Genomic DNA, 15,308 nt, shown 5'->3' on the forward strand with positions numbered 1-15,308 from the left:
AGATTGAATGTCAGTAATTAGATAAAAGAAGGATTTAGTAGTTTCATGCATCCAAATTTGTTCTATGTCATTATTATTTTTAAATAATTGTAAGTAGTACACTTATTGTTACCCTTAATAGCATTGTCAAAGGGATGATATGCATTCTTTTAAAAGGAGATTCACCTGGTTGGTTTCTACATTTAGAAAAAATATTACATCAGAATGTTTGTAATAAGTGAAAATTATTGTTATTTGAAGTCTTTATATTAAAGTCCCAAAATATTCTTTATCTTTTTCTCTTATAAAACATGATAAAAATATCTACTGAGATAGATATATGTTTTCTTCTGTTCATATTAACCATGAAGTTCTTTTAAGTCTTCTGTTATTTGGATTACTCAGAATGTTAATTGATCATACCAGATTATTAAATACCCATTATCTACACATTTGTACAGCTTTATATAGCTCTGGATTTTGTATCTTTACCTTGTAATTCTTCGAAATGTTAACTATACCCACAAAACAGAGTTTCATGATTTAATTTACACTGAGAACATGACAAACAAAAATAAACAAAGATTACCCAGTGTAACTGCAGAAGGTAGGTGTGTGTATATGCTTGTCGTTAGGAATTAAGGTTTAACAATTACCCAACATAATCCCTAATCTACTGTATAGACTTCTATCTTTTGAGAAAAAACATGCTGTGATAATAGCATAAGATATTTTATGGAAAATATAATTTAGAATAGAGTCTCACACAGATGTCCTTAAGTATATTTTAGTTAGACATAGCTATGGCACACTTTCTTAGTGATACAGGCTTTGAGAAACTAGTAGTTTACGGAACAAGACATAAAAACAATGCTGTATGGTTAGAGTTATTAATATTTTGGGTGAATTTAGAATATTACTGTGCTTGCATAACTTGCATAAAAATTCTGAAAGCTAATGCTTAGAAAGAAACAACCTGCTCTAATGAAGCATACCTTATAGCACTGTTTGCAGCATCAGGGTCTTTGGCATGTACTTTTCCAACCACGGTACCAGATGCTGCATTTTCTTGTACTTCAAAAACATAACTTGGCTTTAAAAACACGGGTGGCTCATCAGCATCTTCCACTGATATCTTCACTGTTACTGTGTCCTTGAATGGCCCGTTGCTGATGAACTTAGGATCAATATGTACATTGGCTGCCTCTACCTTCAGACTGTAGGACTTTTTGGTTTCAAAATCTAAGAGCTGAGAAACAAGAAGACAATGCATTCCACAGTTAGGAAAACTAGAGTGTAAAAGCAATAAGCAGTCCCTAGTATTCAATGACATAAAACAAATGTGAGCATCTGTCAACAAGCTTGGACTGAAATGTGTATATTTAAAAACATAAAGACTCAAATGGAAGGAGCTACATTCTATGTATGGAGCAGCATAGGAAGGCACTCAAAATATCATGACAGAGTCCTTGTCTTGATCTTTGCTTGCTGCATCACTCATGAAATCATCTTTACTAGGAAAATTAACCTTTTCTTCATGCAGCCTTCCAGGTAGCAACAAAGAACAATGGATAGGAAAGGGGTTCCCATAAAATGCCAGGTTTGGTCTATCCCAAGCTGGCAGGCATTCCTTTAGAGATATGGATGTGGCTTGAATTGCCACTGGGTGCACCATGAGATAGGACACAGAGAATTTAAATTATTTTAGTATGGGAAATATGAAGATGGTTTGCAGTGCTTTCATTTCTGTAGTTCTTTCCATCCATAGATCTCATAGCACTTTACAAAGGGGAGGTGAAATAATGCCCTATGAGGTCAGTCTTTTTGGGAGCCTGAGCAGTCACAGCATATCTGCATTGTCATTGACATGAAATGGCTGCAATGTTGCAGTATTGGTAGCCTCAAAATGATCATGCAGGTGCCAACCCCAATTCACAAAGTATGCTAACACCATATACTGAGTGGTGTGACAGTTTGCCCACATCTTAAAATACTTAAAATATACACTCCCACCTCTAGAACAGATACAGTAATTGAACCACAGGATAGTTTTGACCAGAGGAGACCTCTGGGTCTCTTCCTGAGAGACAGCCCTGATGTGCAGGGCAGGGCTAACTTTGAAGTTAAGTTGCCCAGGCCTTCTCCTTTGAGTTTTGATTATCTCAAAAAGAGATGAATAGCTATAAAGATACAAAGGGCACAATAATAATGCTTAAATAATGAATAAGATTTATGATTTGTAATATGTAATTTAAAACTCATTTAGTAACACTTTTAAAGATCACACTGATGGATTGTATATGAAATCACCTCAGTATTTTTGCTGCTTTTCGCATAGCCTGTGACTCCTTCAGAACAATATTGTGGACAATGCACAGCTGAAGAATTCAAACTATAGGGCATGAGGCTATTCAGACCGAACATAAAGCAACAGTGAATGTCTGCTACTTATCAGCACTAGGCAAAACTTCATTAACAATGAAGCCAATGGCATTGTATTTTACCGTGACTTTTTATTATGAATTCATTTAGTTTGGGCAATTAATCCACTGTACAGTGTTTATGTAACTCTTCTTGGTTATTTTCTTCCATTCCAATTCAGCTAATGGGGAAATGGAATATTAAGAGTTAATCACAGCTTTAGAAACAAATTAAGTGAAATTGCATTTACTGATATTTTAGCTTAGGTGGTAATCCATTATTACCAAATATTCTGTCAGCAACAAAGAATACTACACATTAGTAGGTATTACCTTCTTAAGCTTTACAACACCTTCCTGAGTCTCATAATCTGTTGTAATTTCAAACATATCCATGCCATCTCCATCAATGATGCTGTAAGCTACTAAGCCATTTTCCCCAATGTCTGGATCTTTGGCCTTCACTCTTCCTACTTCCTCTCCTGGGACAGCGGCTTCCGACACTGACATCTGGTACACACCTGGTGGGAAAAAAAAAGGGAATTTGCCTTAAGTATGCAGTCTGCTCTCCAGTTGTATATTTACTTATTTAACTTGTAAGTTCCAAATAAACACAGTAATTTTTTACATTTTCAAATCCCCTGAAGGAATGTTATGTTATAAAGAGCTTTGAGAAGTCATCTGTGAAATCTTAAAACACATAGCTAATCTATATAACATTACCTCCTCACTGATGTTTTACACAACATCTGTGTATCTCTGTTCAGGGTGGGGTTAAAAAGACAACTAATAATTCAGAATGCAGAAAATGTTGTGACATCAAGGTTGTCATTCATATCAGAAATGTTATTACAAAAACGGAAGGAAAATTCTCTTTCATACGACTCATGGTATGACCTTCAACTCTGTAGAATCCAGAAGTGTTTCTGCTCATCCATTCAGGAGCCGCAAATTATATACAATGAATTGGATAAGACTTCTCTGCTCTGCTGACTAAAAAATAAATCCACTGCTTTCTATGGCTTCATTTTGGAGTGTGAACATATAGTAGCAATGATTATTAAAATTTAACACAACAGAGAATATGTACCAATTTGTATGGGATTCCATACCAAATAAAAAATGGCTTTCCCTCATCAAACTTCAATAGGAAAAGCATCGCCAAACACCCCATACAGGTTTTTCCTTGCATATTCAGGGACACCAAAGGAGAGCAATACTGTTCCTGGATAAATCTCTCTCCAACATTTGTCCTTCAGGCAGCATTGATTCCAGGACCTTCCCAACCCACTCCAGAGTTCGGATAACATAACCTGATCCTAAATGTACAAATCTGTATCAGCATTTTCTGCCACTTCATCAGCATTAATAAATTGATAAAATAAAACCATGGGAAAATAAAACAATCTAATTTATCACCCCCTCCATAATTGCTCTTGTTGCTACACAAGCACCCTAGAAACATCGGGACACTTACACCAGGCAGGGACTTGGATCATTACCCATAAAACCAATTGGCACATGTCATTGAAATAGGTCATTAACTCTAGTCACAAATAACGCACAATTTAAGTATATAACCCATTAAGGGTTTGAGCAATGAACAAAAAAAAAAAAAAAAGAGAAAAGAAGAATCAATCACTTGGATGTTTATATAAACAGGTCAAATCCTGGTTTTGAGTCACAAAGCATACCAAATTAAGGTTTTAACTTGGGGGTAAATAATTAGGTAGAGTAATTGCTGTTTGGCATTTCTGATAATTTTAAATATTCTCCCAAAACACTCAGTAAAGTGGCTTGAATTTGTAGAGAAAAATCTATCATTTGATGGAGTTACTCAACAAAATACCATATAGTGGGGTCCCAGGTTATGATTTGGAGTAAAAAGGTATGTTTATGAGGTATGTAAAACCTGACATTTTTAGGATTTAATACTTTCCTGTTAGAATGGTAGAAAATGCTGACATAGATTTTTACATTTAGGGACTGGCTATGTCATTTAAGGTCTTGCATGAGGGTCCAGGAAGCTGCAACATTGGAAGAGTTGTTAGAGAGATGGTCATGTCCAGGGTGCATCAGTGTCATAATGGTTTCTGAGAGAAGAAAGAGGGTGGGTTGGGATGGTGTGTACACTGCACTCAAAAAAAACCCCAACCCATGCAGAGATGAGAGGCAGAACAGATGTGTGGGTCCATTTATGTACTTCCACCCAACTGTGAAGACTGAATCTGTTAATGTCAGCCCTGATTAATGTCATATGTAAAAAATAAATAGCACAGGTATAAAAAATGACTTTATTTGACCACCTGCAATACACTTCAATCATCAATTTAAAAATGTAATTGTACCAAATTTAGTTTGTATTGCCATGGTAAACATAAGTCTTGAGGAGTATCCAGTTTTAACTTTTATCCTTTATGGATATTCATTTACTGAGAGTGTTTATCAAAGTAAAAGATGAAGCATCAACACTTAAAATGGAAGGCTATGTGAAATAGAAAATGATGCTCACTCACTTGAAGGTCTGTCAAAGACCTGAAAGGGCATAATCAGGAGCTGTTAATAGGTTGTGGAACACTTTCATCAAGGGCCAAGGTAAGCAAGAGACTTCAAGCCTGAGAAATATAGCTATAAGATCATAAAGTAGATCTCCTTTCCTTTGTCCATCTTCATCAAAAAACAAAGTGAATTTGTTCATTGAAAATTACTATCATAACTATGCTTGCAAATAGCTATGAACTTGAAGTACTGAAAGGCATGACATGAAGCCACTTGGAGACCTCTTTCAAACACCGTAAATCTAACTGGAGAGCTTTCTGCTGCACACGTTATGTGACTACTGCATACTACAATTCTCCCAACACAGAAGAATCTGTTCCTACACAATACATGCAGGGATTTTTGTTTTAAACTCTTCCTATTTCCCCACAATGATTTCTTAAAGTTCTTGTGGTCTGAGTAGAGTAGTAAACATTGCTTATTTTTTTTAAAGTGTCTTTTACATCCACACTATAATTATGAAAACAGGAAAGGAAGCAAACCAGCTTATCCCAGCACTGCTGCAGGGCAGGTACATTTACTAGCTTTTTTGACTGATTTGGTTTAAGTCACAGAAAAGCCCTCAAGAAATGGGGCTTCTTTCACCATTAACAGAGAAGTCCAGACTATGTCTCCCTGACCATATCATAGGTATATTTCTAATATAACATGGTCCGTAGTTTCAAAAATGAAGTGCAGTGTTAGGAATCTTTGTAATCTAATCTTGACCTTAAAAAATGTCTCACTTTGCAACACAAAGCAAATAATCCAGATACTAAAGCTCTATATGATACTAGCAAAAATGTGTAAATAATATTTATCTATTCACATATGTGCTGTGATAACGCATCAATTACTGCTTTTTGAAGTTTTGAATATGTCTGAAATCATACAATTATGGGTACTAGTATTAAATGTGAGTAAGGATTTTGTTGTTACTTACTCTGTGGGAACTTTGGTGGGTTGTCATTGACATCTGTAAGTGTAATTGTCACTTTGGTTGTCCCTGAGAGGCCTCCCATGTGTCCTCCCATATCTTTTGCCTGTATTACAACATGATACTCTTCTTTAGCTTCTCTGTCCATATTTGGAAGGGCAGTTCGGATAATTCCTATAAATACAAAGAAAATATGGCACATACAAATTTTCACAGGTTCACATCACGAAAAAATTGATATTTCATTTTTACCTTGCATGAAAATACAGCAATGTTTGCAGTGATGGTGCAGTTTCTGTTTTCCCTACACTGTGCATCATGCTATGCAAGGGAAATAACCCAGATATTCAATACAGTTGAACATAGAACAACCCTGGAGAATTACAGTTCAGAGCAGAAACTGTCATTTCCATCATACCATATCATACCACAAAAGAAATAGTATCATCTTTCTAGTGCAGTGTACCCAGAAGCTCTACCAAATGTCAGGGGACCAACCTGCAAAAGAGCTTAGCTAGAATCAAGAAAGAATGAAGGAAGCTTTGCTCAAACACATCAGTAGATATACCAAACTGTACTGCCTCAGTCAATATATTTAGTTCTTCATTTTAATATATTCCAGTTATGAGGTCCTAGTCAAATAAACTGCTCAATAATACCTGTTTGAGCTTCCACCGAGAAGTACGGCTGACCTTCAAGAATACTGTAAACCAGTTTGGCACTGTTCCCATAGGTAGGATCATCAGCATCTGAAGCTGTTACCTGAATAACTGATGTACCTAAAAATGGAAAGCAAACAGAGAAGGAATACAGTCAGAAGCAAACATGTCTGCAAGAACCATGCAGATATGCTTTCAGTTATATGGCATAACTATTTCTTAATTTTTTTATTTCCAGGTTTGGTAAATGAAAAAAATTTATTTGGCAATTTATATATGAAAAAATAGACTCATATAATCCAAAAAGATTTGTCGCTAGTTGTGATGTGGATTAATGTTCTAAACAGAGAAGATATAAAAGTCGGCAGTCACTGTGTACCATTATGGTTTTTTTCCTCGGTAGTTTAAGCGTTATATTGCTTTTGTCATTAGGCAGCCAAGCAACAGAGTTTTCTTTCTATGTTTACCTCAGTAAGTTTCAAAGAAATCATTCCCGTAGAAATCTCTGAGATAGATACAAGCTCAAACAGCAGATAAAAATGAAATAGATAGTATGACAGTAAGTCCTTAGCTTTATTAGACAGTTCTGCCAAATGAATGATCTTGACGTTTACCCCAGAGTATTCACACTCCATAAATTCCATGGGACCCTGACATTCCTTCCTGGGCGGAAATAGTCCTGTTCTAGGAACTATCTAGAGACACTTCAACCGTGACAGTTAGTAGCTGTGCAGGGTTTGATTTGGTCAGCAAATTAGATAAATTGGCTGAGTCACTGGCTGAGCATGAAGTAAATTTTACTTTCCAAAATTCTAGACTCTAAGAATTAAACAAAGCCAAGATGTACTGACAATGCAACACCTTCCGTAAGGCCAGGAACTGAAGTGCATTTATGAGTACTTACCTACATTTGATCTCTCTGGCACATTGGCATGGTAGTTTTCATGAAGAAACTCAGGTGGGTTGTCATTTATATCTTGAACTTTAACAATGAATTCAGAAGGTGGTTCCAAAGGTCTGTTAGTGTTCCTGTCTACAGCTTGTGCCGTGAGAGTGTACTGAGCTCTCTCCTCCCGGTCCAGTGTCTTTGTTGCATGGATGTTCCCTGATTTGTCATCAATAACAAAAATGATTCCTGCTCCTTCACCTGAGAGAATGTATTTAATGTTTCCATCCCCAGAATCAATATCTGAATGAAGCTACAAAATGAGAAACAGACATACCTTAACAAGATAGTATACATTTCATGCATGTGTTTATGAAACAAAAAAGTTCATGAAGTTACTATCATTTCATAGTTTTCAAAAATCTTATCTTACATCAGGCAATAATCCATGCTCAGGCACATGCTGTGAACACTTCTGCTCTGCATTCAGAGAAGCTGCCTGCACAGACTTCCATGCTACCATACATAGGGTGCTACTGAGACCCAAGGTTTAAGATTTAAGGAAGAGAATACATGAGAAAATAGTTATACCAGGTTCTTTACTCAAATGAAGTTGAAAGGAAGAGTAATTTTTACAATGATTTTGTACAATTCATACTAATCATATTCTACTAGGTTGCATATAAAAAGCTGTTAAGCAACAAATGGGATGTAATGAATGAGCCATTCAGTGATCGCCAACTAGTTTTTAATTGCAACCTCTAATATAAAAGAAGTAACAAATGCTTACTAAACATTCTTACTTTTGCAACCAATCTACACATCAGTTTGATGAGGGAAACATTGTGCCAAATTATAGATTTATTGATTGTATATTGACAGCTACAAATTGCACAATACTAACCATCTTTTAAACCAGAATACCAGAACGGTATTTGCTGTTATTGATCCTCTTCTCCACTCTTTTTGTTCTGGGGTTAAGTCAACATGGTTCTGCTGACCATTTATAAACTGGCTAAAATGCTGTTTTATTTATGTATTTATATACTGTTCGTGTTAGACAGTAACAATTAAAAGTTAGTTGAGGACGTGTGTACATCATATATGCACACAGATATCTCTCCCTCTATACATACCCCTCATATATTTAATTTTACTTGAAAGAATGAAGAGATTGAGCAGTACACTTTTACTGAGCTACTGGGTTAGACATTACATTTTTAATTACTATTTCTAAAGACCCAAGAATGATACTAGATATTCCTGAGACATATTGTTGCTCAAGTGGTTGCTGTGGTTCTCTTGCTGTTGTGTTAGATAACAGCTTGTACACCTTCATTCAAAGACTGCTGAGGTCAATGGAAAAATTTGTACTCACTTAGGTAATATTTTGCTTAGCACCTTGAGCTACAATAAAATAATTAATTCTAGGTGAATAAGTAGCTGCTGGAGAAGCAGCTAATACAACAGAAAAGCAATGGCAAGAAAAAACAATACACACAAAATAATAATATAAATTAATAATATTAATCCATGAATGAAAAAGAAATTCTTTCTTACCCTTCCTACTAGTACAGGATCTGGTCCTGTATACTCTTCTATAACAAAGAACTGATTCCACACCCAGCCTCTTTTTGAACGATGCAGAACTTGTCCTTCTTTTCCTTTTTCATGGTGACCATGAAGTGATGGCCTTGTGTGGTTCAGTTTTTCTGTAGTTATGGCATGGCTGTAATACAGCATGACCAGGCAGATAAGAGCGGCATGTAAACAATTGTCCTCCTTCATTTTTGGTTATTTTGTAGGCACAGGAGTATCCAAGAATCTACCCCTTCCACCTTGGAAGTCAAAAAGTTTGGGGTTACCGAAGTTTCAGATAAAATGTTCTGCACATAGGATGCCACCACACATTAAACACATCACTTTAATGCTCTGCAGCTTCCCAACTTAATTCCTGAAATAAAGTAAAATGGAGAAGATTGTCAGTTCTTTCATGTTTTTGAGGTGCAATAATTTTATTAAGCAAAATAAAACTAGTACTACCTTGGAAAATTTCAAGATAATAAGAGGATTAAAATATATTCATAATTATGAAGTACTGAGTAATGAGCATATTTGATGTTTTGTTACATGTAACTGCCACCTTGTAAAATTTCCTGACTTTGCTGGTTAGGGCACTCATTTGGAAGTTGAAAGACAGAGAATCGTATTTTCTCATGATCCTTCCAAATGGATTTAGCCCAAGATGCAAGGTAACTGTAGAAATACCTAATTCATATCTAAGCCCTCTTTGGAGCTTAGATATAAGCCTTAGATATAAGCTGTTAAGTCATAGGTTTAGATATAAGATAGATACCAAGAGACGTGCTTACCAAGAATTGAATATTTCTACATGTGCCTGGAAAAAGGCCCTTTCATGATCAATAGATTTTCATTCTGAAAATAACTACCTATGTTTTTCTAGGCAGGAGGAGTGGCTGACAGAACTCCAAGGACCTATATTTTGGATTTAGACCCTGGAAGTAGCCCTTCTACCTCTCTCTGAGGATCAAGTCAACAAAGTGGAGAAGCAGTACTTACTGCCAATTCTGCTTTCTTTGTTCTGGTGATGATAAATGCCACAAACAAATAAAAACATATTCAGATACTTTTGATAATATAACAATTAATTTGGCTATTTATTCCTAATTTCCCTGTGATTTAAATTACCAGAATTATATTGATTTCTTACTTCCTAATAATTCTTAAAACACTAAGTCAGAATTAATATTTGAAGCAGAAATTGCATAAAACAGTGAAACCTGAACGAAGGTCTATACCTCCAGCAGTTAACAATAATAAAGGCCAGTTTGACTTATACCTGGGGTTTCCAATATATTCCCCTTCAATCTTTACAGAACAGCCAATTTTTACAAGGTCCCTACGATGTTTGTTTCAGCTTTCAGTGTAATTTACTTTACTCTTCTGTAAGATACTAATAAAACCCTCAATGTTATAGTCATACAGGCATATATATAAAGATATGATACCATCTTCTTTAAAACAAAATGATTTTTTGTGAGAAATACAGAGTTCATACACATAGTATTTGTAGCAGAGAAAATGTGAATATAGGGAAAAGCTTGAATCTACGTCACATTTTATAACTCCATCAACAGACAAACATCTCACTAGTACCAAACCCATCCATCTTGGGATGTCTTTCTCAAATCCTGAGCAGTCATGTCCTCCCATCCACATCCCTTTGCACAATAACATAAAAATACACACCCAACATTGACAGACAAGGATTTATAAATAATTCATAAATAAGAAATTAAATATTAGTTTTTATTTCCTCAAAAAAAGTTTTTACTTTTATTTTATTGAAAACTAAAATCACCTCAATTACAACACCATAATGGCTCCAGCGTAATGAATTAAAGTCACACATATAGATGCACACATAATCTGACCTTCCTAAGCATATTTATTAAGTACAACTTTTGGTATATCCATTTAATTCTTTACTATTGCTATATGATGTACCAATACAGATGACTCATACCAGCATGGAAGACATGAAAAAGAAAACAATCTCTATTACTTTGGTCAGAAAAATGCTTTTATAACTTTTATTCTGACACAATATATATGTGTGAAGTGTGGAGCATTAGGTCTGTGGTTTTAAAGCTTATTTCGTATCTCCATTTTCTTGAGGGGTAAAAATAAGGTAGGACTTAAAGGACCTGAAAACTGATATTTAACCTATTTTGGAAGTGGCTTAAATATGAAAGCCTTTCAACACTAGTTATTATAGTGGCTCTCTATGATAATAGTTAATTCTAAAAGGAAAGGACACTTCCTCCCACGTCCAAGTTTTGCACAGCAAAAATAAAACTAAAGCCCCTAGTATGCCATATTTACTTACCAAGTTTCCCTATCATTTAACTCTATTAAACCATAGTAAATCTTCTTAAATACAAGCCATCAAATTCCCTACTCATCCTACAGATGTAAAAGGAGTTATTCTGTCCTGTTAAGTAAACACCTCTGGATTTACATCCTTGTGTCAGGTGTAAATTTAACCTGGCAGCAAGCAGGCTCTGAGGTTACCTGTTTTGGCTGTTTTGTCTACAGAAATTTACTGATGTAATCAAATTCTACATATTAAGGCAGTTCAGTCTGCTTCATAACTGCATTCAGTTAATCAGTGATACTGCTGTTGCATATGTAGTTTACTATGGAGTGTCCTTTGAGCCAAATAGTCTTCAATGCCATACCCAGTACAGCTAATTATGCTGGACAAGTACATTTGCTATAGGGATCTATAGCATGTTGCTCATGTGCAGCAGTTAGATAGAGGTGCTTGGGCTCTTGGACTGTTAAGCAGGGCCTACATGGTCCAAACAGAAGTGAAATGGGAAGGTACACCTAGACAGCTGTGCATTTTTAAACCTGCTGTGAAAAAAAGAAAGTAAGTAAACTGCTTACATAAATAGATTTTGGATGCATTTGAAAAGTAAACTCACTGATAATTATTCTTCATTAACATCACATAATGATCTCAACAATGAAAGTAAGTAAACAAATATGACCATTATTCCCAAACTTCTCAATACTGTTATGTAAATCAGTAAACAGTTTATAAAGATGCTTAACAATAACGGAAGAGCCAAGATGATACATATGCCGCTTATTATCAGCTATTCACATGTGAAGTTCTGGAAACAAAATATTAATCACACATAATCCATGCTTAATTTACTAATAAGGATTTAAAGCAAAAATTGTTTGCTACCTTTTGTTTTATCCTCTGCATATATGTGGATAAAGAGGAAGCAATAAAGCTACATGTCTTCAAGATAAAGAAAACTATTATCTCTCATCCACTACTTGGGCTAAAAAAAAAAATATCACTAAGGCTGTTTATGGTAATTGCTTCTGTTTTGAGTTATAATGTGAAAGGACTCCATGTTAGTAATACCAAGTTGGCTCTTTAGTAAATGACCTACTGCTAGATAGGCTGCAATTAAACCTAGAGCTGCAGGCAATAAGGTCTCCCTGGCCTCCTTGTGCCCCTCTAGTCTTCTCCCTTCCTGAAGTTCATACTCTCTGTTCAGTTACATAGCGGTTGCCACAGCATTAAGCCCTCTGACTCCTATCCGCATAAGAAAAGCTAATAGAATAAATCAACAGGGTTCCACTGAAATCTATGAAATTACTTAAATTCAAAACAGCTACAGTTTGGCTTTTTATAAACTACTTTCTTCCTAAAAGGCAAGGTGCACAAGATTCTCTTAAGGCTAAAATAAACTTAATTAAAAAACAAAGCAGCATTATTAACAAGAGAAGTCTTTTTTTTTTTCTTTTTTTTTTTCCCCAAACAATCTACTTAAAACCTTTCAAACATTTGAATGTTAACTCAGCTGCTGAAAGCCTACAGGTTCCTACTTCTTCAAGCAGAAAATGTGGAAAAACAGCTAAACAATTTATAAAGCAATTCCTTTTCTCTTGTGGAAAAATACCTCATAATCCTGTAAGCATGTAATACAGATCTGAGGACAGACTGCAGCTGACTGGACTGCTGCTCTGGTGAGTGTCCACAAATTCTCTGTGTGCAGCACTTTTATTTAGGCACTGCGCAACACTACACAGGTAGTGAACTGTCAGAATCATTTGCTGTGAATGTTTCTAGTCTTTCTTAAAAAATCACGGTCTTTAAGATATCCTTAACATTATTGTTATTTCTGCACATAGATTATATTCCTCAACTACAGCAGAGCAAATCTCAGTGGGCAATTGACCAAACTGCAACATCCTGATTTTTTTCATTGTTGTTTAGTATTGCACAACATGTAATTTTGAAATCCTAAGTTTTCCTAAGAAATCTGTTAAAAAAATCTGCATCCCACTTCTTTAAATGTAGTGGACATCAGGTTTGAACTGTGATGGACTTCTTCTCAAAAGGAAGAATTCCATTAACATAGTTTAACTGCATAGAAATGTTTATAATACTGGTACTGAATAATAGCTCTATCAGGGATAAAGGGGAAACAAGAGTTAACCAGCCACCACATGAGATCAAATCACATCAGAGAGGCACATGAACGCAATGAGATTCCCAAATGCTGCCCATGTAAATTGATCAGTTGAGGTATGTAGGACTGAGAAATGTTTAAACAGTATCTAGTCCACACTCTGAAAAACAACATACACGGTGAGGTGTATACACAAACTATTTGCATGGAAATAGAAGATCTCCCTAAATAATTGTGAGAACATGCCTTCAGGGCAGTTCTAGCTACATAGAAAATATGTCTATGTTTCGTACTTGTAGTTGCTACTTAGTTCTGGAAATGCAGAGCTAGTAAATTTCAATTTTAACCTAAGAAAAGTCTGTTCTTCTATCGTTAGAAAATAAAACCCTTCAATATTCCTAATGGAAATATGCTATTCAACTAATTCAGAACACATCTATCATAAACCTGAAAAATGATATAACCATGTCCACAGACTATGGCATGGAGTAGAGCCAGGGTCTTGACTGCTCCACAACACATCAACTCCACTCTCCTTGTTCACCCTCACACTGCGAGACCGCAAAGTGCCGAGACTCTCACCATGCAGCACAGCACAGTGGAGAGGAGGTATTACGGGGTTATCCCTGCTCTAAAGGGCTAATCTAAAAAGTCAGTCTGCTCTAGAAAACTTCACACACAAATTTGAATGACTGTTCATAGATGACTAATAAACAAAAATAAAGAGCCAGCAAAGATTATTTTAATGACAAGACCAGTCGCGGAAGTAAAGTCTAGCCAACTTTAAATCTCTTTCATTATATTTATAGCAAAAATAATCCCAAACATTCATGCTGACTTCCTGTGTGCTATTAAATGACCATATGCCAAATTATAACAGACTAAACAATTTTTCTGATTTATCTAAGCCATAACTTCTCGATGATACGTTAAAATAGCAATTGTTCTAAGGAATACACTTGGCAGAAAGCAGTCAAGAGCACAGTGTAGCAATATAATAATAGATGATTATGTTCTGAAATGTTTTGCAAAAGTATCAAGTAAATATAGCAAACTCCCAGTCCAAATGAGATTTTAGCTGTAATTAGAATTAGCTGAAAAGATGAATGATTTATTTTACAATAATTTTATCATCAGACAAGGAAATGAATAGTTTTTTAATGACAGAATAAATATTGGATCATATTAGTTCTGGAGTTAAGAGTGTCTGAGTTTTAGGCGTAAGGATGGAGCGGCAGGCCCAGCTGGGCGTCTCCTCTGTGTAATCAGGCATAGCAAAGCTAACAAGAACCTAGACATTTTTCTGCTTTTGGGATAGGGCTGTTGCAAGCAGCCTCAGGGCTCATACTCCATGGTTTAACTTAAATGGTTAGCAAAGAGTCTCTTTCTTCCTTGAATACTGTAAGCGGGGTCATGAAAAATGAGCAGTTCACATGGAAAGAAGGTAGGAAAAAGATTTCCAGATCAAATAATCAGTTGAGTCCCACTGAGCCCACACTGGTTAATCTTTAGGGCATATCATGAATTTAAGTACTTTGGGAGTTTTTAATAAAATACATGGATGTGGAATAGTTCTGTGCACAACTGTTTCATTACTCATGTGCATTGGTGAATGTATGCATAACGGTGTGAATGCAGGAGTTCAGTCTGACATGTATTTTTTAACCTCTTGTAGACTGCTGAATTGAAATACCTGACACCTAAGTATTTTCAATAAATTTATATAAATCAATATGAAAATATTTTTGAAGGATACTACTTCTTGCAGAAAGCTATTCAGCACTAACCAGTAAGCTTCACACATCTTGATAACCTAACATTTGGTTTTAATTTAATTTTTTCCTGTTTAACAAAACTTTGTTCTCTTCC

General features: G+C 35.5%; 1 protein-coding gene across 3 annotated transcripts in view; it reads right to left on the reverse strand.

Annotated features, from left to right (window-relative positions):
* The window catches only part of CDH11 (cadherin 11), an 83,717-nt gene that overhangs the window by 11,659 nt on the left and 56,750 nt on the right, over nucleotides 1-15,308 (reverse strand). For all 3 annotated transcript variants that reach the window (XM_074839566.1, XM_074839564.1, XM_074839567.1), the window contains 6 exons: nucleotides 8,980-9,373; nucleotides 7,438-7,732; nucleotides 6,534-6,653; nucleotides 5,881-6,048; nucleotides 2,733-2,920; nucleotides 975-1,228 (listed from right to left, as the gene is read on the reverse strand). In XM_074839566.1, the coding sequence (XP_074695667.1) occupies nucleotides 975-1,228; nucleotides 2,733-2,920; nucleotides 5,881-6,048; nucleotides 6,534-6,653; nucleotides 7,438-7,732; nucleotides 8,980-9,207 (1,253 nt within the window). In that variant the 5' untranslated portion in view covers nucleotides 9,208-9,373. The remainder of the gene's footprint in view (nucleotides 1-974; nucleotides 1,229-2,732; nucleotides 2,921-5,880; nucleotides 6,049-6,533; nucleotides 6,654-7,437; nucleotides 7,733-8,979; nucleotides 9,374-15,308) is intronic.

The sequence above is a fragment of the Strix aluco genome, chromosome 14, assembly GCF_031877795.1.
Source record: "Strix aluco isolate bStrAlu1 chromosome 14, bStrAlu1.hap1, whole genome shotgun sequence".
In the NCBI taxonomy this organism is placed as follows: domain Eukaryota; kingdom Metazoa; phylum Chordata; class Aves; order Strigiformes; family Strigidae; genus Strix; species Strix aluco.